This window comes from Aquarana catesbeiana, linkage group LG04 (genome assembly GCF_042186555.1).
Source record: "Aquarana catesbeiana isolate 2022-GZ linkage group LG04, ASM4218655v1, whole genome shotgun sequence".
Taxonomy (NCBI): Eukaryota; Metazoa; Chordata; class Amphibia; order Anura; family Ranidae; genus Aquarana; species Aquarana catesbeiana.
The window spans coordinates 313484102-313506860 of NC_133327.1; the positions used below are offsets into that span (position 1 = coordinate 313484102).

At 43.2% G+C, this 22759-nt stretch overlaps 1 protein-coding gene across 7 annotated transcripts in view; it reads left to right on the top strand.

The window, feature by feature from the left end:
- The window catches only part of SENP6 (SUMO specific peptidase 6), a 172576-nt gene that overhangs the window by 26307 nt on the left and 123510 nt on the right, over positions 1-22759 (top strand). For 5 of the 7 annotated variants that reach the window (XM_073626821.1, XM_073626822.1, XM_073626823.1 and 2 more), the window contains 4 exons: positions 2384-2447; positions 2930-2980; positions 14493-14635; positions 15645-15749. In XM_073626821.1, the coding sequence (XP_073482922.1) occupies positions 2384-2447; positions 2930-2980; positions 14493-14635; positions 15645-15749 (363 nt within the window). The remainder of the gene's footprint in view (positions 1-2383; positions 2448-2929; positions 2981-14492; positions 14636-15644; positions 15750-22759) is intronic. The other 2 variants (XM_073626825.1, XM_073626828.1) reach the window with 2 other exon arrangements.

The window sequence follows — 22759 nt, forward strand, 5'->3', positions numbered from 1 at the left end:
GCAAGGAGTGAAATGTTGTAACAATGGAGAATGCTTTAAGTGGGACCACTACCAGTCAATTGTTTAGAAAGTACAACAATTGGGGTATGAATACCGCTTTTAGAATATCCGCTCTACACGCCAGGGAGAGACAGAATTTGTACCATAACCATACCTTAACCTTGTCTCTGAAATAGAAAACAAAATGAGCTATAGTCAAACGGCAATAGTCCAATAGATCGGGGGTAGTTCGAAAGCCTAGGTACTTGAAATAGGTTATATTCTGAACTGGGCAGAAGTAATGTCGAGTCCGTAACTCCATCCAAGGGTAGAAAGACCAATTAATAACCAGCCATGAATATTTCCTGAAACAGGAAATTATGGACATGGTTGCTCTCAGTGAGGGGCCCATATTGTTAGCATACAACATCAATTTCTTGTGAAGGGGTCCATATCTGAAGCGTTCCACATCCTCGCTAGCCCAAAGTTGACCTGCCATCTCCACCTTCTTTGTGTTGATCATATTCACAGCTTCCCGCTTATGGGAGGTAACAATGTCACAAGTCCTACTTCTACTTAAAGGCTCCCAGTCTTTTTGTTAAGCAATCATTAGATTTCTTCGTCAGGACTGCACATCGCTCATTCAAATCTTCATTTTTGTCTGCAGTGGTCTGAACACACTTTTGACACCAAAGCAGGTCAGGATTATTGATACCCTGCTTTCCAACTGCACAGCCTTACTAGCAGTAACTCTCAAACACTCAGTGCCCCACCAAGAGTAAAATTTCTGTCTAGGGGAACATTAAACCGCAGTTTCACTTACATTTTCCCACACTCCTGTAAGCTTCCTCCTCTTCTTGCTGCTACATACCTCCCAACTTTCTAAAAGAGAGAGACCCCTTTTAGCAAAAAGTATGTAGGCTAAGGACACACCCATTCTGCACCCCCATTACATGGGAAAGGGGCATTTTAGTTTATTTTAGTTGTGAATGGAGCCCTTGTTCAAGAAGGGCCTCCGACAGCCCCTTAAGGAGCTCTTGATGTTAGAGGCATTTTCTGGGCTTCCTAATCATGTGATCAAAATAATTGGCTGTCACAGTGATCTCTAGATTGTAGGTGTCATCCAACCAGCTCCCGATTTATAAACAGTGACTGGTAGCTGTCAGTCCCCTCTGCCATGCTGCCACATATGCATGTGACAGCTGGTTATTGCAAAGACTACTTATGTGTGAACTGTTTTTTTTTGCCAAGGATTATGAATCATGTTCAGCCAGTATTGATCTAGACCAGTGTTTCTCAATTCCAGTCCTCAAGGCGCCCCAACAGGTCATGTTTTCAGGCTCTACATATATTTTGCACAGGTGATTTGCTCAGTTTCACTGCCTTAGTAATTACCACAGCCGTTTCATCTGAGGGAAATCCTGAAAACATGAACTGTTGGGGCGCATCGAGGACTGGAGTTAAGAAACACTGATCTAGACATCCCTATAAGATTGCTCAAACTAGGCAGTCCATTTTTGTTCAAAAGCAACTCTAACCTGTAATTGGACAATGAAGGAGCAGCAACAGATTGATGAAGACATCCCTGCATTCTCCCCTCCTGTAAGCATTTTTGCAGTTAGCCCAGAAATGTTTGTTCGGTTGGGTAGGTCGAGGGTGCTAGGGGGAAACACAGACCTAAAACCAGCAGCTTAACACTTGGCACCCTAAAGGCCCAGTTCACAAATGTCAGACATTATTATTATAGTCCTGGTGGCTTTATTACACATTGACCATGTATTACAATGAAAGGCTTTTCTCACAGTAGTATTTTAGTAAGCCACAAATTGTTCCGGACCTGCAACTTTCATTGATGAAAATAACTTTTAAACACCTATGCTGGGCATTGATGTAAGAAAGAATTCTTTTGGATATCTGTCCGAAACTCCACTTTGATCATTTCCAAGGATTATATTTGTTTTATGTGAGGTACATGGAATTATGCAGCCACAGATTTGCATTTTTAGACCCAACACAGTAAATGCTCAATTATTTTTAGCTAAAGATACCAGCAGGTGTATATGAGAGAGTCTGCACTGTCAGGGTTCATAGTAATGTACAGTTATTCAAAGAGAAGGGAAAATCACTGATCCCAGTAAAACCAATGGCAGATGCAGAAATGTTTCAGTTTATTTCCTAACAATCTCATGATTTAGCCAGGACTGATTAACACATCATTTTTCCATTTTTGCATTCATGTATACTGTGCATTTAGGACTGTAATCAACAGTAATCTATTATAATAGAACACAAAATAGAAAGCTTTTATACCATGTGACATTTATAACTCTCTGAAATATAAATATAAATGAGAACAAGCCATGTAAAATTTTGTATACACATTACTTTTTATTCTTATTCATAGTGATGTAAACTTACTCAGCCTTGAAGAAAGTGATGGATCCATCTCTGAGCTTAGAGAACACAAGGCAAGTTGAAAATGTTTTTGCTTCCATCAGCTCACTTGTCTGCAGTTAAATGCATTTTTAAAAAGAAAGCATCATCTTTTCAGTGTGTTTCCTCCTTTTTTGTATGAAAAAAAAAAAACGTACAACCCCAATTCCAAAAAAAGTTGGGACATGAAAACAGAATGCAATGATTTGCAAATATCATAAACCAATTTATTCACACTAGAAAACATAACGCATGTTTAAACTGAGAAAATGTACCAATTATAAGAAAAAAAAGGTAATTTTGAAATTGATTGAAGCACCATTTCTCAACAAAGTTGGGACAGGGCCATGTTTACAACCATGTAGCATGCCCTCTTATTTTAACACCCCGTAAATGTCTGGGAACTGAGGAGATAAGTTACAGTATTTTTGGAAAGGAATGTTGTCCCCTTATTGCCTGATATAGGATTCTAACTGCTCAACAGTCCTTTCATCTTTGTCGTATTTTTCATTTCTAGATGCATCAAATATTTTCAATTGGTAAAAGGTCTGGAATGGACTGCAGGCAGGTCAGTTAAGCATACCTGTGAACTTTATTATATAAACAAAAACTTTGCTCTCACCCTAAAAAAATAATTATCTTAAAATAAAATAAGGCAGCTGTAGCATTCAGAATTAAAGCGGTAGCAAACTGCTGGGCGTTTTTTTTTTTTTTTGTACCCAGCAAGGTAATGTGCTAGTATGCATCGCATACTAGCACATTATGTTAAACTTACCTTTAAAACAAAGTCCTTCCAGCATGGAGCTGTCACCGCTGGAGGCACGCCCATCTTCACCCGGTCTTCCTGCTTCATTTTAGTACAGAGGATGTGGCACCCATGGTTGCCAAAAGGAATGTCACATTTCAATTTGTCTGACCACATGTTCAGAAATTTTGCAGTTGAAGTTTCTTTGCACGATAGAGCTTTACCTTACATTTTTGAATGGCAAAGCAAACTGTGTTCACAGACAGGGATTTTTGGAAATATTCCTGAGCCCATGCAGTGAAGTCCATCTCAGAATCATGCCTGTTTTTTAACCACTTGACCTCCGGAAGATTCAGGCTTGGTTTACAGCAGTGCTTTTTTTGGTGCTTTTTTCAGAAACGCACTATAGTTCATTTAACATGGTTTCCTACTGGACACTTTTTCATATCTATGCTTTTTTTAGCCGCTGCGTTTCTGGAAAGGGTCAGGGACTTTTTTTAATAAGTAAAACATTGCTTTTTTTAGTTCAATAGACATCAATGGTGAAGCTGCAGAAAAGCATGTAGTGCGTTCTTGCAGCTTTTCACATTTATTAATCTGCCCAACAACAAATTGACCAAAAAAAATCATAACAAATGCAAATCGTGTTAAAATTGTGTGTGCAAAAATGCACAGCAAAAAGCACAGCAGAAATGTTTTAAAAATTGCATAGATTTGTCCTGAGCCTTACCCACCTTCATTACCAGGCCATTTTTTGGGATACAGCGCTGACAATTGCACAATTGCACAGTTATGCAATGCTGTACCCAAATAAAATAGCTTTTTTTTTGGTGGTATTTAATCACCACTGCATTTTTTTTATTTTTTGTGCTATAAACAAAAAGACCGACCAAAAAAATAATATTTTTTTACTTTCTACTATAAAACATATCCAATAAAAATAAAAAATCCTAATTTCTTCATAAATTTAAGCCAATATGTATTCTGCTACATGTTGTTTTTGAAAAAAAAAATCTCAATAAGCGTATATTGATTGCTTTAAGCGAACGGTATAGCTCCTACAAACTATGGTATGGTATATTTATGGATTTTTATTTATTTTTTTATACTGGTAATGGCGGCGATCAGCAACTTACAGTGGAACTGTGATATTGCAGTGGAAATTCTGACACTGACACTTTTTTGACACTTTGCGGTAACCGGTGGCACTAATACAGTGAACAGTGCTGAAAATATGCACGTTCACTGTACTAATGACACTGGCTGGGAAGGGGTTAAACATGTAGGGTGATCAAAGGGTTAACTGTGTCTAGGCAGTGTTTGTGTTTACTATGTGTGCTGCTTTTACTAGGGGAAGAGATGGATTTTAGTCCCTGCTTTGTAGGAACACAAAATCCATCCCTTACCCCCCTGTCAGAACGGACATCTGCCTTGTTTACCTAGGCATCGCTCCGTTCTGAGTCTCTGCCCAACGATCGGCGGGTGCCGGCAGACATTGAGTGCCCGACACCCGCAGATCGGCTTCTACTGTAAATAATCACAGCAGAAGCAGCCTGTGCGCACCCCCTGTAGGCGGAAGTGCAGAATCACAGCTGCCACCCTGTAGCTGTAAAACTGCTATTGGACAGTCAACAAGTGGTTAATGCAGTGTCATCTGAGGCCCAAAGATCATGGGCATCTAGTATTTTGCTTCAGCCTTGTCCCTAGCGCACAGAAAATTATTCTCGGAATCTTTTGATATTACAGTGGGTATAGAAAAGAATCGCCCCCCTTTTTAAAATCACATTTTTCTGCTTTGCAGCCTGAAATGAAAACAAACTGTTTTTGTTTTATCCAGCTGTATTTACTTAGTGAAACTTATAACATCCAAGTGAAAGATATAACGCCATCATATCGGAGAAAAAAAAATCAAAAATAGAATTACTGGGGGAGGGGCGTGACCGGATGTTGAGGTGAGAGAGGACGCCGTGACTGAATCCAGCCCTCTCTCCTCGTCTCCGGCATCCGATGCAGTGAGCTCCAGGAGTCTGAACGCCCGGAGCATTGAATGAAGCCGCCGCGGACGCGACTGAAGCCGCCGCACTGAGCTGCACCAACTACACGGCGCTCTCCCAGGGATAACATCGGCGGCGCCTGTCCCTGTGAGAGAGGAGGGTGCCGACACCCGGGATTGAGCAGGTAGCGCCGGAAACCCCCTGAAGATCCAAGTAGCAGAGGATCCCGTCCGGAGCACTGGAGGGGTGAGTCGGTGGTTGTGTGCACACCTATAACACAAAAGCCCAGCAGGAAAAGACATTATTACTGAAATTTTGGCAGGGGATCGGTGGCTATACAGGTCCAGGTCTCAGAGCAGGGGACTAGTACTGGGCATTGATAAACACAGCATACTGTCGGAAATGTCAAAGAAGAAGGGGATGGAGGATGGGCCAGCCCAACAAGGGACAGGGGGCCTCGGAACCCGTAGTGCCAAGGAGAAGGGGAACCAAGCAGCCACCAAATTAGAGCGCTTTGCGCAACCCCCAAATGAAACCCCTAACAAATCTAGTAGTTTAGGGGGGGTCAACAACAAGCGGGCCACCCTGGGAGGAGAAGTCAGACCCAGGAAAACGGGACTTTGGCAGCTATACCACCAGCTATACCATTGGCAGGCTCAGTAGCAAGAGGGACCCTGGATAAGCAACAGGTCTTGGGCCTGGAGGGGGCGGTAGGGGGAGGCCAGGGTGGTTCGGTTGAGAGGGAGCCATCCCTGCATGATATTCTTGCAGCCTTCAACACTTGCAAGCAATCAATCACCGAGCTGTCTGAGCAATTTAAAGGCATCAGAGATGAACTGCTTCCTGTTAAGGGGGAAGTGCGTACAATCTGCACTCGTACAACAGCACTCAAGGAGAGATTCAGCCAAATGGAGGATGATGTGTATCCGCTAAAACAAGAGGTGGCACTTATGAAAATCCAATTAAAGGACTGTTTACAGAAAATGGACAGTATGGAGAACAGGTTGCGTAGAGAGAACCTGAGGGTACTTGAGCTCCCAGAGGGCTGTGAGGGGAACAACCCCAATCAATTCATGGAGGACTGGTTGAGGGAGAAGTTCGGCAGGGATTCATTTTCCAACACCTTTGCGATCGAACGTGCGCATAGAATAGGTCCTAAAACTCTAGCTCCGGGAGGCCACCCTAGGCCCTTCATTTTTAAGCTTTTATGTTTTCGGGACAAAGTCACTATTTTACAGAAGGCAAGAGAGTCAAGGAATATCCAGCACAATTGAGCCAGGATCTTAAATTTCCCAGACTTTTCCCCTGAGCTGCAGAGACAAAGAGCTAAATTTGGAGAATGTAAACGAAAGCTTCAACAACTTAGAATCAATTACACGCTTTTGTTCCCGCCACGATTGCGTGTCTCAGCTCTGGGGGAGGTTAGGTTTTTTTTCTACTCCCAATGAAGTGTCAACCTGGCTAGAGAACAATGAAGAGAGAATTAAGAGAGGAGAGGGTAGTTAGGTGTCCTTTGGAACTTTTTCCTATTTGGTTTCCTTTTTTTATGGTATCCTGTTCTTCCCTTGTTTTTCCTCTTTTTTTTTTTTTGTTTCTTTGATTATTTTCTATTTTTGTTGTTGTTTTTTCACTGGATTTTTGCTTTTTGATTTGTTTTTTTGCTTTTTGATGTGGTAAACTGGGAGTGCAGTGGGGAGAGGGGGGGGGGGGATTAAGTAAATAGAAGTATAATACACCTATAGAGAAAAATACACAAATTATACACATGGTAATAAGCACAAAAATTTTTTTTTCTTGTCTAAGGGGGAAAGCCCCCTCCTACTGGATTTGGTTCACGGTTTTTTCTTCTCTTAAACCTCAAAAAGGTTTTTTGAAGGTCACAATAGAAGCCCGAGGGTTATGCCCAAAAGTGGGCGTGGGGGTACGATGGGGGTGGGGGGGGGAGAGGGGGGGTGGTTAGGAGGGGGGTGGGGGGGAAGACGCACGAATATAATCAGAGATGGAAGGCAGGGAGTGGTGCTGTGAGTGGATATGAGTGGATTCAGGTTGTTAGATCAGAGGGATGGGTTAAGGATAGGGGGGTACACTGTACATTCCCCTACTGCACTTGCAATGGGAGATGGTTTGATTTGATAGGAGACCAAAATATTGTAAAAGCATTAGATTTAACAGCCCATAAGCATTGAAAGAAGGGGTGGTAAAATCCCAGATACGGGAAAAAGGATTAATATATGCTCATGGAACGTGAGAGGGGTAAAGGATAAACTTAAAAAAACAAGTAATTTTCTCAATAGCCAAAAGGGGGAATGTCAAGATACTCTGCCTCCAGGAGACTCATCTGGTAAAAGATACAATTGAAACTTTAAGTAATAAGCACTTTCGGATACAGTTTCACTCCACTCACTCATCATATTCAAGAGGGGTGAGTATACTGATAAGCACAGACTTGGCTTTCTCCTGCGGGCAGAGTAGATTGGATGAAAATGGAAGGTATATTTTCCTCTCTTGATATATACTGGCCAATGTGTATATCCCCCCCCCCCCCATTTAGTACGGAAGTAATGGAAGACCTAGACAGGTTCATAGCAGACTTCCCTGGGACCCCGGTAATAGCATTGGGAGATTTCAATATGACGATGAACAGGAGCTTAGACAGGTTCCCGCTAAGGCATGGAGCTGGAGAGGCTAACAGGAGTCCCCTTTTGCAGTACTGTGAGGAAATAGGGCTGGTGGATATCTGGAGAAGGAGGCATCCTGGAGAAAGGCAGTATTCATGCCACTCCAGGACTCATGCCACCCTGTCCAGAATTGATCTTGTATTGGGTAATGAGGAGGCACTAAACGTAGTGGAGGAAATAACCTATGAACCGAGAGGCGTCTTGGACCATACACCAGTTATTGCCTCCGTGAAGGTAGGGGGGCAATATAGTAGGGGGAACTGGAAGATTAATCCCTTTTGGCTCGAACTTATAGGAGAGGAGGAGAAAATGATGGAGGGGCTGTCAGAATTTATTAGTATAAACTTAGGATCGGCTCCACTGAGGGTGGTCTGGGACTCCCTGAAGGCATATCTTCGAGGAGCGTTAATTCAGAGAATTGCCTACGTTAAAAAACAGTCACAAGTTGAGGAACTGGGAGCTAAAGAAAATGCAAGATTGTCGGAGGCGCACTTCGTAGTAACACCATCCCAAGCTAATTATGAGTGCTGGGTGAGGAGGCAGGAAGAGTATAGCAGGGTACTCCGAGAGAAGACAGAAAAGATTAGATCCTTTCAGAGGCGGAGCTTTTTTGGAGAAGGAGAGAGAATTGGGAAAGCTCTGTCTCTGATAATTAAGGCAAATGGCCCCCCGAGTGCAGTGCCAGCAATTAAAGGGAGGGAAGGAGAAATAAGAAAAAACCCCAGATATAACAGACGAATTCAGGACATACTTCGAGAAGTTATATAGCTCCTCCAGGGTAAACGTAGAGGGGGAAATGCAGGGCTTCTTTGAGGGGCTGAGGATAATCCCGGTATCAGAAGAGGACCGGGAAATGTTGGATGCCCCACTGACCCTCAAGGAATTGCAGAAGGCTGTTGGAGATATGGCGACTCAAAAATCCCCGGGCCCGGATGGCCTGCCCATAGAATTATATAAAAAAATATGGGGAGGTACTGCTGCCCTTATTACTGGAGGTATTCAATGGAGCTAGGGAGGAAGGGGCTTTGCCCCCTCTATGTCAGAAGCCATAGTAATACTTTTGTTGAAAGAAGGAAAGAACCCAACAGATATGTCTTCATATAGGCCCATCTTGCTCTTATGCTCGGACGTGAAGATCTTGGCCAAAGTACTAGCTGCAAGGCTGAATAAGACAATCCCCAAATTAATACACACAGATCAGACCGGGTTTATCCCGGACAGATCTACAAGCATGAATATAAGACGGGTATACCTTAATATGCAAATCCCCATAGAAAATAGCGGTAGGAGAGCAATCCTTTCGCTAGATGCAGCCAAGGCCTTTGATTCTTTGGAATGGCATTACTTATGGAAGGTGTTGGCGGAATATCAGTTTGGCCCCGGGTTTGCTCGGTGGCTAAAATTGCTATATAGTAAACCGAGGGCCAAGGTGAAAATTAACGGGCAGTGCTCGGAGTGGTTTCAGCTGAGCAGAGGTACGAGACAGGGGTGTCCTTTGTCCCCCCTGCTCTTTGCCCTGGCAATTGAGCCCTTGGCGGTTGCTCTGAGGATGGCACAGGGCATACAGGGGTTTAGGAGGAAGAGAGGGGTGGACAAAGTGGCCTTGTATGCCGACGATATTTTGCTGTTTTTGGCGGATACGCAGGATTCACTGGAAACAGCTATGGGGATAGTGAAGGAGTTTGAGAAATCCGTGATCCTGCCTATAGACGCCCTGAGTGGGCCTCTCCCTCACCAGGCATCCCAAGTCCAAGTGGTCAGGCAAATGAAATATCTGGGGATTAATATATCTAGAGACCCAGGCCAGTACATATCCGGAAATCTAGTTCCATTGATGAAAAAACTGAAGCAGAAGTGTCAAGTGTGAAGACGCCTGCCCCTCTCGGTTGCCGGGCGCTGCAATCTGATTAAAATGGTCTGGTTACCCCAAATCTTATACGTCCTGCAGAACTCTCCTGTTTGGATCCCCAAGCATTGGTTCAAAAAAATGGACAGTGTGTTCAGGGAGCTTATTTGGAAAAATAGGGTGGCCAGGATCGGGTTGAGGGAGCTACGGCGACCAATGGTGAAGGGCGGCTTGGCGGTACCAGATCCACGAGGCTACTTCCTGGCAGCTCAATTGCAACAAATTGGAGGTAGTAATAGGCTAAGAGAAGAGGGAGCAGGGGGTAGCATCTTATTGAACGACACCAGACATGACACAATTGCAGAGGGATTGGAGGCAGACTCATTTCGTACTAAATGCCCCACTACCCGGATGATGGTTAAAGTCTGGGTACAAGCTAAAAGAACCCTGGGATATACCGGTTTTGCGGAATTCTCGCCACTCTGGGACAACAATAGCCTTAATGAGCTTAAAAAAAATGGGGCGCTTTGAGGAGTGGGACCGTCAGGGTATTCATTACCTGGCACAGGTATACAGGGCGGGGAGGTTGAAGTCCTTTCAGGAGCTTGTAGAGGCGTATGCGATCTCCAATAGGTCATTTTATAGATATCTGCAAGTTAGGCATGCCCTGGAGGCACAATTTGGGAAGGAAGCGCCAGTGTGGTGCAAAATGACCTCTTTGAGAAAGCTGATTGATGCAGGATCCACAAAGGGACTGATTTCAAACATGTATGGATGCCTGAAAGCAGCAGCCCAGGAAGGCCCGGTGGAAAACAAAAATAGGACTAAATGGGGAAAAAGATGTGGGAACACTGTCTGATGATCAATGGGACCAAGTTTTGGCGTCTGGCACCAGGGTCACTCTCTCTCCTTCTCAAGTGATGTCTCACCTGTACTTATCCTATAGAGCATATTATACACCCCTGAAACTATTTAAGTGGGGTAAGAGACCCGACTCGAAATGTCAGAGATGTGGAGAGGGACATGGGGATTTGATCCACATGTTCTGGCGATGCCCCAAGCTGCATAGATATTGGAAAGGAGTAGTGGGGAAAATAAATTTTGGTGTTTGGGACATCGCTGAGGGTGGAGGTGAGGGAGTGCCTATTGGGATTGACGGGGGAGGGAGGGACCTCAAGGGACATACAGACGGCAAGAGTTAGATGCCTGTTTCAGGGAAGAAAGCTTATCGCACAGCACTGGCAAAGGAAGGAGGCTCCGACAGTGATAGAATGGGAAAATGCAGTAAGGGAGGTGATTTGCAGGGAAAAGTATATCTATAAGAAGAGGGGCAATTATAAGAAATTTGAGAAGATATGGAAAGCATGGTTGGATCGGGATAGAGTTGGATCGGAGGGGGAGGTGGGGTGAGGATGATATGGGATAAGAGTGGTGCAGGGCGTGTGTGAGGGTATAGGGCGGGTGAGGGGACGAGGAGGGGGAGGGAGGAAAAAAGAGGGGAAAATTGAAGAAACCTTTTTTATCTTTTCCTCTTTGAAGGTTACAGCTTATGGGTATCTTGAATTAGACGTAGAAGAACTTAGGGGAATAATGGATGATTTCAATGAGTTTGTGATTTTAGTGACAGTCCCTATTTTTGTACCTTTTTTTTTTCTGTGAGTTGATTATGTTGTGTATGCTGTAATGGATAACTTTTTCAAATAAAGAAGATTTAAAAAAAAAAAAAAAATAGAATTACTGAGTTGGAAAAAGCATCACCCCCCCTTGTGTCAGTATTTTGTTGAACCACATTTTGCTTTAATTCCAGCCTTTAGTCTGTTGGGATATGACTCTACTAACTTTGCACATCTAGACTTTGCAACATTTTCCCACTCTTCTTTGCAGAACTGATCAAGTTCAAATAAATTTGATGGTGACTGTGGGCTGCAGTCTTCAAGTCATTCCATAGATTTTCAATGGGGTTTAAGTCAGAGCTCTGACTAGGCCATGCAAGGACATTGACCTTTTTTCTTCTTCAACCAACTGCATTGTCATTTTTGCTGTGTGCTTTGGGTCATTGTCATGTTGGAAGGGAAACCTTTTTCCAATTGACAACTTTCTGGCAGGGGGCATCAGATTTTCCTCAAGAATTTGAGGGTATTTTGCCCCATCCTTTTTTCCTTCTATCCTGACAAGTGCTCTAGTCCCTGCTGCAGAGAAACACCCCCATAACAGGATTTTACCACTCCCATGCTTTACTGTAGGAATGGTGTTATGTGGATGGTGAGCTGTATTGGATTTCCGCCAGACATGGCGTTGAGGCCAAATAAAGATTTTAGTCTCCTCTGACCATAACACCCTTTTCTACGTGGCCTCAGAATCTTCAAGGTGCATTTTGTCAAAGCTCAGTTGTGACTGCATGTGGCCTTTTTTGAGGAGTGGCTTTTTTCTTGCAACCCTCCCATACAAGCCACATTTGTGGAGAATTTATTTGTACAGAATTACCACACTTTGTCATAAATTTTTGCAACTGCTTCTGAGTTGCTGTAGGCCTCTTGGTAGCCTCTCTGACTAGTTTCCTCCTGGCTCTTTCATCCAATTTGTAGCGACATCCAGATCCAGGGAGGTCTGTGTTGTACCAAATACCTTCCAATTCTTAAGACTTCATTGTGCTTCTAGGCATCGATAAAGCCTTTGAATTTTTTTTTGTATCTTTGTGCTTGGGGAGCAACATTTGCACAGTGTGTACTGCTATTTTCAGTGCACATTTAGTTTTTGTATTGCTTTATTTCTCTTGTTATACTGGAAAACTTTTATTAATAAAATTTCAGTAAAATTATTTTTTAGTATCTATCTCCTGACTTGTGCCTGTGCACAGCTTTATCCCGGAGATTGCGGTGACAGTGCCCTGTCATCCATAGTTGATTGCTTTAGTTGCTCTACCAGGGACCGAAATGCTCCAGGAAAGCTCTTTTAATGCTGAGCTAATCAAAATGACCACCATTAATCACAGTTGAGTCAAATGGCTTTGTGTGCCATTGAGGAAGTGATTAGCTCCACCTGAGTTCACAAGTCATTTTTAGAACGGGGTGATCCTTTTTCCAACTCAGTGATTCTTTGTTTTTGTTTTTTTTTTCCCTGACTTGTTGATATTATATCTTTCACTTGGATGTTATAAGTTGCACTGAGTAAATACAGCTGGATAAAACAAACACTGTGTCTGTCTTCGTTTCAGGCTGCAAAGCAACAAAATTTGGTTATTTTAAAGGGGGGGGGATTCTTTTCTATACCCACTGTATGAACTGTAGATGATGATATATTTAAGGTCTTTGCATTTTTATGTTGAGGAACATTCTTCTGACATTTTCTAGCAATTTTTAAACTTCGCTTTTTACAGACTGGTGAAACTCTGCCCATGTTTACTTTTGTTCCCAATTAACCTAATTAGTTGCAACATGTTTTTCCAGCTCTTCCTTATTAATACCATTCACTTTGCCAGTTTTTTGTTGCCCTGTTACAACATTTTTGAGACATGTTGCTATAATAAATTTCAAAATGACCCTAATTTTTTCTTAAAATGGTACATTTTCAGTTCAACCTCAGCCCCGGCACTGCCATGTACCCGTACATCGTGGTGTACATCATGGTTTAGAGGCGCATATGCACATTCTCCGAGTTGACCTATGCTGTGATCAGACACCACACAAGTTTGTCAGCAGGTTACAGCCAATCATTTTGGCTGTTTATATGCTGATCAGCTGTGGCCAATCACAGCACAGAGATCTGTATGTTGGTAAACAGATCTGGCTGGATTTTACTCTGGTTTCTGTTACCATTTAGAACTGAATGCAAGGGAAGACCCAACGAGATGATTAGTGAGTAAAAGCATAAACTTGTTAGGCACACAGTTAACCCTTTGCCTCCCTGATCCCTCCTGTCACACAACCAGTGTCATTAGTACAGTAGTATCAGTGATCACTGTATTAGTGTCACTAGCAACGTCTGTGCCCCTCCCAAACATTTTCAGTTAGCGCCGTCATTACTAGTATAGTGTCTATGCTGATCAGTATCTTGACAGTGATCAATGTAAAGTTTGTATGCTAAATCACTAAATATTACTAACAAATATCAGAGTGGGCTTTCAGACCTATGTTATTACATATGCCCCTTGGTGAATGATTCCCTTTCAGCAGGATGCATGCTGCAGAAGTAGTTTATACGTTACTTTTTCTGTAACCAAGAACAAAAAAACAGGGGAGGGACCTCCAGCTGATTGACAGCCTTGGCTCTGGTGCTGTGGGGGGTCCCTTCCTCCCTCCCTCCCTCCCTCCCTCCCTCCCTTCCTTCCTTCCTTCCTTCCTTCCTTCCTTCCTTCCTTCCTTCCTTCCTTCCTTCCTTCCTTCCTTCCTTCCTTCCTTCCTTCCTTCCTTCCTTCCTTCCTTCCTTCCTTCCTTCCTTCCTTCCTTCCTTCCTTCCTTCCTTCTTCTCACTGAGCTCTGCAGAGTGTAACTTCAGCTCTCTGCCCCCTGTTTTCTGACAGCTCAGACAATCTATAAATTCTGGACTTTGAACGGATGTGGAGAATAGAAAACTGCAGATAAACGGGTACAACTTACATAGGAGGATTTGTTTCATATCTGTGTATCACCTGAGGCCAGTCACTTCACTGGGTTTATGCAAGGGCTTACAACCACTATGAATTCATCAACAACTACAGATGACCTGCACTAGAGCTTGTGCTATCACCTTAAATGATTATTTTGCTTTGTTTTATAAAACATCAGTTTTTTTAGATCCAAGTAGTTTTATGTGTGTTTTGATTTACTTATTTCTTGCAGCCCAGACAATTTAGACCTGGAACAGGGAGAACTACTGGGGACATAATTAGGACTTATGAGAGAAAAGTCAAACACCTACACTTGAGGCCTGTGAGGGGCAATGCGACTGGACTGAACATGTTGGGAGGCAGCAAGAAATTGGGGTAAATGTGTACTCTTCTAAATATATACAGGTCCTCCAAAAATCGTCCACCACCAAGCATTGTTTACTTTAGAACCCATATTTAAAAAAAGTTTTTATTTGATAGTTTTTAAACTTTTGAAAGTAAGCCCAGCTCCAGCCAAACCATTTTTTTATTTTTTTTGGATTAGAACGGGTAAGAGTTTGAGCAGCTGTCAGGGTTTTATTGCCATCTTTGTCCATATTCAGTGTAGTAGTAGTAATTTTGAGGTCTATGGAACCACAGCTCAAAATTATTATCCAGAGCTCATGGTGCATTAGCATCTCGAGGAAGTTAGGTTTTTAATTAAAGAATAAAGATTGTAGCATGCCTATAATATTTGATGCTCAGAGCGGATTATTGTGCAACACCCCCTGCTCTAGAAGACCGTGGTATTCTTAATATAATCATCCTAATATAAAATGAATAATAATAAAAGCTGTAGTTCATAGCTGCCAGTTTATGGCTGAAAGAGCCAGGTGAAGCAGTTGATCAAGGAAAAGGTTTCCTCCTCATAGTTACATGAGTGCAGTGGAGGCATCTGGGGTCCAGAAGACCCCTGATGTCTCCATAAAAGGGCACCTATACTCAGAAAGTGCTATCACATAGGGGGTTTGCCAGTCTCCTTGTGATAATGATAAAGTTGACAAAGAAAAATTTGAAATTGCTTATATTGTGTGACACGAAAAAAAAAATAATTCAATCCCCACCATTTTATTCTACATTTGTGTGCAAAAAATAAAAAAGGCTCTGCAGCAAAAGATTTAAACTGTGCTATCAATCCCTTTTATGTACCTTTTTGCTGCCTATAGCCACCAATCAGGTTTCCTCCCTTATTCAAAGGGAGCAATGCAAGGAATCTGGTTGCTATTGGCATGGGAGAAAGATGGAGGAATATGGCTCTTTCAGGAAAGGTAAAGGAACGTTTTTTAACTTGTGTTTTGGTTTGTGCAAAACGTTGAAGTAAAAGGTTTCCTCTTGTCAATAACAGGGACGGTGTCCAAAGCATTGCACCATCATCTGGAACATTTGTTCAGGGAAGACTATTCCATCACACTAATATCACTCGAACAGTCGTCAAAACTGCTGCACAAAGGTAGGTCATGGTTTTTTGCCCATTTAATTATTACCCATACTTTGTAGTCTGTTTTTGGAACAATTTCTGAGCAGCTTTTCATTTTTATATTTTTATCTGAAATTCTTAAATATAGTTGTTATAACAGCGTACTGCTCCATCTCTGTTATAGACCGATGACAACCTTTTCTTCATTGACGCTATTCTCCATGGATGTAACATGCCTTACAGGCAGCAGATATTTTATTTTAACTTCCAGCAATTCTTGGCTGTGTGGTAATATGAGGGGCAAATGCCATAACATACAGTATGCTCGTTGTGTATTACCACCTTAGTTCTATTGCCGCTCAAGTCCCCAGTGTGGTTTAAAAATGGCTCTGGGAGAGGGGACTATTTAGGTTGCTGCACTAAACCCTGGGCTTCTGATCTATTCTATCTATCCTATACAGTGCCTTGCAAAAGTATTTACCCCCCCCCCCCTTGTCATTTAATTTACAGAACATGCCCACAACTTTGAAGATGTGTTTTTTTTTTTTGTTTTTTTGTTTTTTTTTTGTATTGTGAAGCAAACAACAAATAGAACAACATAACAGGAAAAAGTCAATGTGCATTACTATTCACCCCCCTAAAGTCAATACTTTTGCAATAACCTTTTGCGGCTATCACATTTCCAAGTTGCTTTGGATAAGTCTCTACGAGCTTGCCACATCTTACCACTGGGATTTTTGCCCATTCCTCCTTGCAAAACTGCTCCAGCTCCTTCAAGTTGGATGGTTTGCGCTTGTGAACAGCAATCTTTAAGTCTGACCACAGATTTTCTATTGGATTGAGGCCTGGGCTTTGACTAGGCCATTCCAACAAATTTACATGTTTCCCCTTAAACCACTCAAGTAGTGGTGCACCGAAATTTTGATCGGCGAAAATTATCGTCTGAAAACGGTGTTTTTGTCATTCGGCTGAATGACAAAAACAGCCGATACCGGAAAGGGGGCGTGGTCCGCCCCGGGTGCTGCCCATTGCGGAAGTTTCCCTCCCTCCTGCTCTCCTTGTGTTAGCAGGGGCACTAGTGTAGGCACACCTGCCCAGGAGCGGGGTGACCGTCGCCTGCTTCCCTCCCTGCTCAGAAAAACCCTGACCTCAGCCCGCCCAATCTACCTTCCCAGCGTCTGTCTCCGGCTGCGGCTCCTCCCCTGTGGTTGCCTAGCAACGGGACGCTGTAGATGGTGAAGGTACTATGGCGTGACGGTGTCCAAGGAGGAAGGAAAAAAGAGTGTGGGCGGGAAGAAGAAGGCGGCAGAGGAGAGGACCAGAGGGGAGCCCGTCACCGAGGAGAACAAGGAGTTCTACAAACTCCAGATCTGGGACCTCGAGGGCTTCCTGGAGAGGTGATGGTGGAGGGGGCTACAGGCCTCAGCATGCTCTGACTGGAAGAGGAGCAACAAGTTTAAGGTAGCGCTACAACTCCCAGCATGCCATGATAGAGTAAAAGTAAATGTTTTCATGAAAGTGCATCAAACTCCTGCATACCACCTCTTTGATGCGCCTTCATAAAACATACATACTGATCTGATGGTAGCACCTCTAAAAACGTGCATAGAAATTGTGACAGGGAAAAGAACGCACCACACTCATGTGGTTCCGGCCAAAGTCACTCAAATTTTTTGCTGAACTCTCCAGTGAAAAAAGAGTTTGCAAAGAAGTTACAGGCAGTCCCAAGTTACGAATACAATAGGGGCTATAGGTTTGTTCGTAAGTCGAAGATGTTCATAAGTCGCAACACTGCATTTGTAAGTGTAACTTCCGGTCGGAACACTGCGTTTGTAAGTGTAACTGCCGCCTGTGCATGGATGTGGGATGTTCTGGGCGCTTGTTACGTTATCTGGGGCGTAGTGCGGCAGTGTGGGATGTGTTCGAAAGTGCTCGAAAGGTATCCAGGACCCACGTGGAGCACAAGTGGCCGGCATTTGAGGCCGTTTGCAAGTAGGAGTCGTTCGTAACTCGGGTGTTCGTAACTCGAGGACTGCCTGTATATCACTGTTCCAATGAAGATATTCCTTTTGTGAGCCAACTAGACCCTGTGTTTCAGGATCATGCTGTTACAGAACAATTACAATAGTTGCCTTTTGCACTGCTTTCCTGTGTAGATGCCCCAGAATGTGTCACGAGTCAAATTTCAAGAAAGGCTGTAATCTCCATTCACTTGTGCAGACTCTTATGGATAAAGGCTAAGATAGCTGGAACTGCCTCCAAAGGGTGCCTCACCTGTATGCCTTTCCGAGGAAGACCTCTTTTTGGTGAGGCACGTAATCAATTTATCAATGAGGTCACAGGTGGGAAGGTTTTATATCCACAGTGGAAGGTCCCAAAATCACCCTCCTCAGGAGCCCCGAGCTTCCTCTAAATGCAGAGCATCTGTCTTCTCTAATCAGGCTGCAAAACCTAAGTTCAGTCCTTCTTTCAGCGCAAGGCTTGGCCCACAAAGGCCACCAAAGCCCTTTTCACAATGAAGGGGCATCCTTACTCTTAAGAGTGGGGGACATCTGTTTACAGATAACCCAGACCTGTAGGTTCATTGGTTGTTTCAAAGAGGTACCTCCTCAGCACTTCAAATCAGCCATAAACTGCCCAAGGACAGTTAGATTTGCAGATTGCACTAAACCACCTCTTATTCCAGGAAGTAGTTGTGACAGTACTGCCACAGGACAGTTTTGAAAGATTCTTCTCAAACCTGTTTACGGTGCCAAAGTGTAATGTAGTGTATTCTTCCTATACTGGACTCAAAATCACTCAACAAATTCCTTCAAATACAAAAATTTTTTATGGAATCCTGAAGGTCAGTAGTTGCTTCTCTGAGACAGGCAGAATACATTGCATCAGTGGACATGCAAGATGCCTCATCAGCACATTCTACGCTTTCCATTGGCAGACAACCACTTCCAGTTTGTCGTACTGTCAATTGTGATGACTTTGGGAGTAGAGGATAGGACAAAGGTCTTGGCACCTATACTAGCCCTTCTCAGAACTCGGGCATCCAAGTCACAGGTTATCAATCCAAACTTGTGAAAGACTCCCCTACTCCTATCTTTTGGAAAATATCCACAAAACAATTTAGATGCCGCAGGCTTTGGCTGGGTTAACAATTTCAACAAATCTGCTCTCGAGTCTTTCCTTCTCCTGGAATACTTGGGTCTGGTTCTGGACACATTCATCCCAAGAAAAAGTATTTCTCCCAGAAAAGCAAGTTCGTTTTCTAGGAGCACATGCTCGAGAATTGAGATCCAAGAGACATCCCACATTGAGATTCTCTGTGAGTTTCTAGGCCTATTGGTAGCCTCTATTGAGACAGGTACCATTTTTCTCAATTCCATGCACAAGCTCCCAAACTATACCTTTCATCAACCTGGAAGAAGCAGGCTGCTTCTCTTGATTTTACCCATGTTCCTGTCCAGCCAAGCAAAGAATTCCCTATCTTGGTGGGTCACCGCCCTAGTCCCAGCAGTGAGGAAAGTCCTTCTTTCCTGGAAGTTATCACAACAGAAGCAAGTCTGTTAGGGTTTGGAACACTCCTCCCCAACATAATGGTCGAGGAGTCTGGCTGCCCTGAAGGAAGTGAGCTACGCTATCTCATGGACAGAAACTCACTCTAGCAATAACTGTAGTCTACATCCCAGGAGTGGACACCTGGAAAGCAGATTGCCTCAGCCACCATTGCCTGGGCCATGGGGAATGGGTCTTTCATACAAATGTTTTCAATCTGATGTGACAAAAATTGAGTAGTGTGGGTGGAAAATCCTAGCCTCCAGATTCAGCAAACAACCATCTGCTGCCAGAACCAGGGATCCTCTATCTCTAACCTTAGGTGCCTTGATAATTGCCTTGGTTCCACGGTAACAGATGCCTTCCCTCCAATGTGCATCCTACCTCATTTTTTGCCTGGTGTGAAAATAGTCACTTCAGTCACAGTGATTATTCTGTACCTTGCATTTTGGCCTTCTTACAAACATGTTTTGACCAGAACTTGGCCTTAATTACTCTCAAAGGTCAGGTCTTGGCCTTATCCATCCTTTTTCAAAGGCATCTGGCTTCATTCTCCCTTGTATGGACCTTTTGTCAAACTATCTTATATTGGGCCCATCTTGCAGTGCCTTAAAGTGAATGTAAACCCGATTCATGAAACTTGAGCTGGGCACATATATCTGCAGTGCTTTGTTACCTCTCTTTAAAGCACTAAGTCCATTGGCTTTCTGCTGCTCTGTGTTTGTTATCAGCATGATAACTTGACAAGTTCTCAGTCACAGGAGATTAAACCAGCCTGAAATTTGTGTCGGAGAGGTTGCTATAAATTAGCACAGAGCTAACTATTCACAGAACAGCTCTGAGAGCCCTGAACAATTCAATAAACAGCTGAAAGTCTCTACATATGAGGAGAGGGGGTGTGTGCCTCCCCTCCAATCAGCTGTCTTTGCTGTATGCTCAGGCTTCACTGCAGTGCTAACCAGTATGAGAAAATCTCCTAACACAATCTGAACGTTCTAAACAGTATATAAAGCTGAAGACAGCAGATTTACATGTAAAAATGTAGGGATATTTATTTTGTCCCTGTCTATCTGAGGCTGTTCACTTCACTGGTTATATGTGAGGGTTTACATCCACTTTAAGTTTCCTTGAGATCTCAACTTGGTTCTCTCTGTCCTGCAGAAACCATTCCTTTAAACAGAGATATTATCCTAGAGAGTGTCTCACACAAGCTATACGAAAGGACGGCAACCACCCCAGTTTATAGCTAGCCTTTGCAGTAGGGTGCACATGAAAGGACAATGCACTTTATTAACGAACAAAAATTTCCCAGCACACTTCCTAGCTAGACTGCAAAAAAGAAAACAAAAAACTAATTGACCATGTCTAACAATTCATGGAAAAACTGTTTAATTGCACACATCTCCAAGTTGGAGCATGTAAAACGGGATAAATTAGGGCAGGTTTGCCTAGAGAGAACCCACTCCTTAAAGGCAAAGGGACACATTGGACGCACCGCAAAAGCGCAGTGGAAGCTGAAGGCATCCAATGTGTCAAGCAAGCAAGCAAAAAGATGGCAACCACCCAGTTTAGAATTAGCCTTTGCAGTAAGGTGCACATGAAAGGCCAATGCTCATCACAATAGGACAAAAATTTCCACATGGCACATGTATCCACTGGTGAATATACTCCAACTTGGAGTATTTTATACAAAGTAGCCTTTTTGGTCGCCATCACATCTGTCAGATGTTTCTAAACTGGCGGGCCTTTCCTCACACTTAACAATGACTAGATTGTCTTGCGCCCAAGGCCAACCTTTCTCCCAAAGGTGGTTTCAGCATATTCCACCTCCTTGAGGACATTGTCCTTCCATCCTTATGCCCTTCTTCTGCTAATCATCCAAAGAAAATCTCTCTACATTGCCACTGGAGCATACCTCAAAGCTACAGATGGACAGATTCCCTATTTGTTCTGTCCCCAGAACCTCACAAGGAACACCCTGCTTAACCACCTCCCGCCCGCCGTACGCCAAATGACGTCCTCGGCTTTGAGTGGGGATATCTGAGTGATGCTTGTAGCTACAGACATCATCCAGATATAGTTTTTTAGAGCCGGCGAATCTGCAGAGCATAAGAATGATCATAGCGGCTGTTCCACCGCTTGATCGTTCTTACGGGAGGCAAGAGGGGACACCCCCCCTCCCGCCGCCCTCCGGTGCTTTTACCGACTCACCACTACGATCGCTAAGTCAGTCACAGGATCCACCTGCCCCGGATGTTTAGGATAGAGATTTCCGGCGGACCAGATGGTCGCCGGAGTCTCTATAATCGTTCGGAGGTCGGGCGTGATATGACGTCACGCCGGCCTCTGTATTAAAAAAAAACGGCGCCGCTTCGGCTGGGAAGCGGTGATCTTTTTTTTTTTTTTTTTTTTGTTTTTTTTTTGTTTTTTTTTTTATTTTAGGCTTCTAAGCCTAGAGGTGAGATGTGGGGGTCTTATTGACCCCACATCTCACTGTAAAGAGCACCTGTCATGCTTATTCCTATTACAAGGGATGTTTACATTCCTTGTAATAGAAACAAAAGTGATCAAAAAAATTTTTTTGGGAAAAAAGTGTCAAGCTAAAATAAAAAAAGTAAAATTAACAATAAAAATTTTTTTTTTTTTTAAAGTGCCCCTGTCCCTGTGAGCTCGCACTCGGAAGAAGCGAACGCATACATAAGTCCCGCCCACATATGAAAACGGTGTTCAAATCACACATGTGAGGTGTCGGAGTGAACATTAGCGCGAGAGCAATAATTTTGGCCCTAGACCCTCCTCTGTAACTCAAAACATATAAAAAATTTTAAAGCGTTGCCTAAGGAGATTTTTAAATAGCGAAGTTTGGTGCCATTCCACGAGCGTGTGCAATTTTGAAGCGTGATATGTTGGGTATCTGTTTACTCTGTGTAACTTCATCTTTCACATTATGCAAAAACATTGGGCTAACTTTCTTGTTTTGTTTTTTTTTGAAAGCCCAAAACTGTTTTTTTTCCCAAAAAAAACGCATTAGAAAAATTGCTGCGCAAATACCGTGCTAGATAAAAAGTTGCAATGACCGCCATTGCATTCTCTAGGGTCTCTGCTAAAAAAAACATATATAATGTTTGGGGGTTCTATGTAATTTTCTAGCAAAAAAAATATGATTTTTACATGTAGGAGAGAAATGTCAGAATTGGCCTGGTAGGCAAGAGGTTAAAAGTCCACCATCACATGATGGATAAGGAAACTGATCGCAAGAGCTTACAGTCTAAAGGAGAAATCTCCTGCGTTTTTGTGCCCGGTCTACCAGGTTGTTGGCCAATTTTTGGCCTTTTTGGGACCAAGCCTCTGTTCGTACTTTTTTCAAAATTTTACCAGGTGGACATTCAATCTTCTGCTGATACAACTTTTTCCCTCAGGCTTCTCACAGTGGCACTCTTAGGTTGGGTCTCGTTGGGCCTATTGATACAGTTATGTTTGCCTTCTTGTTACCC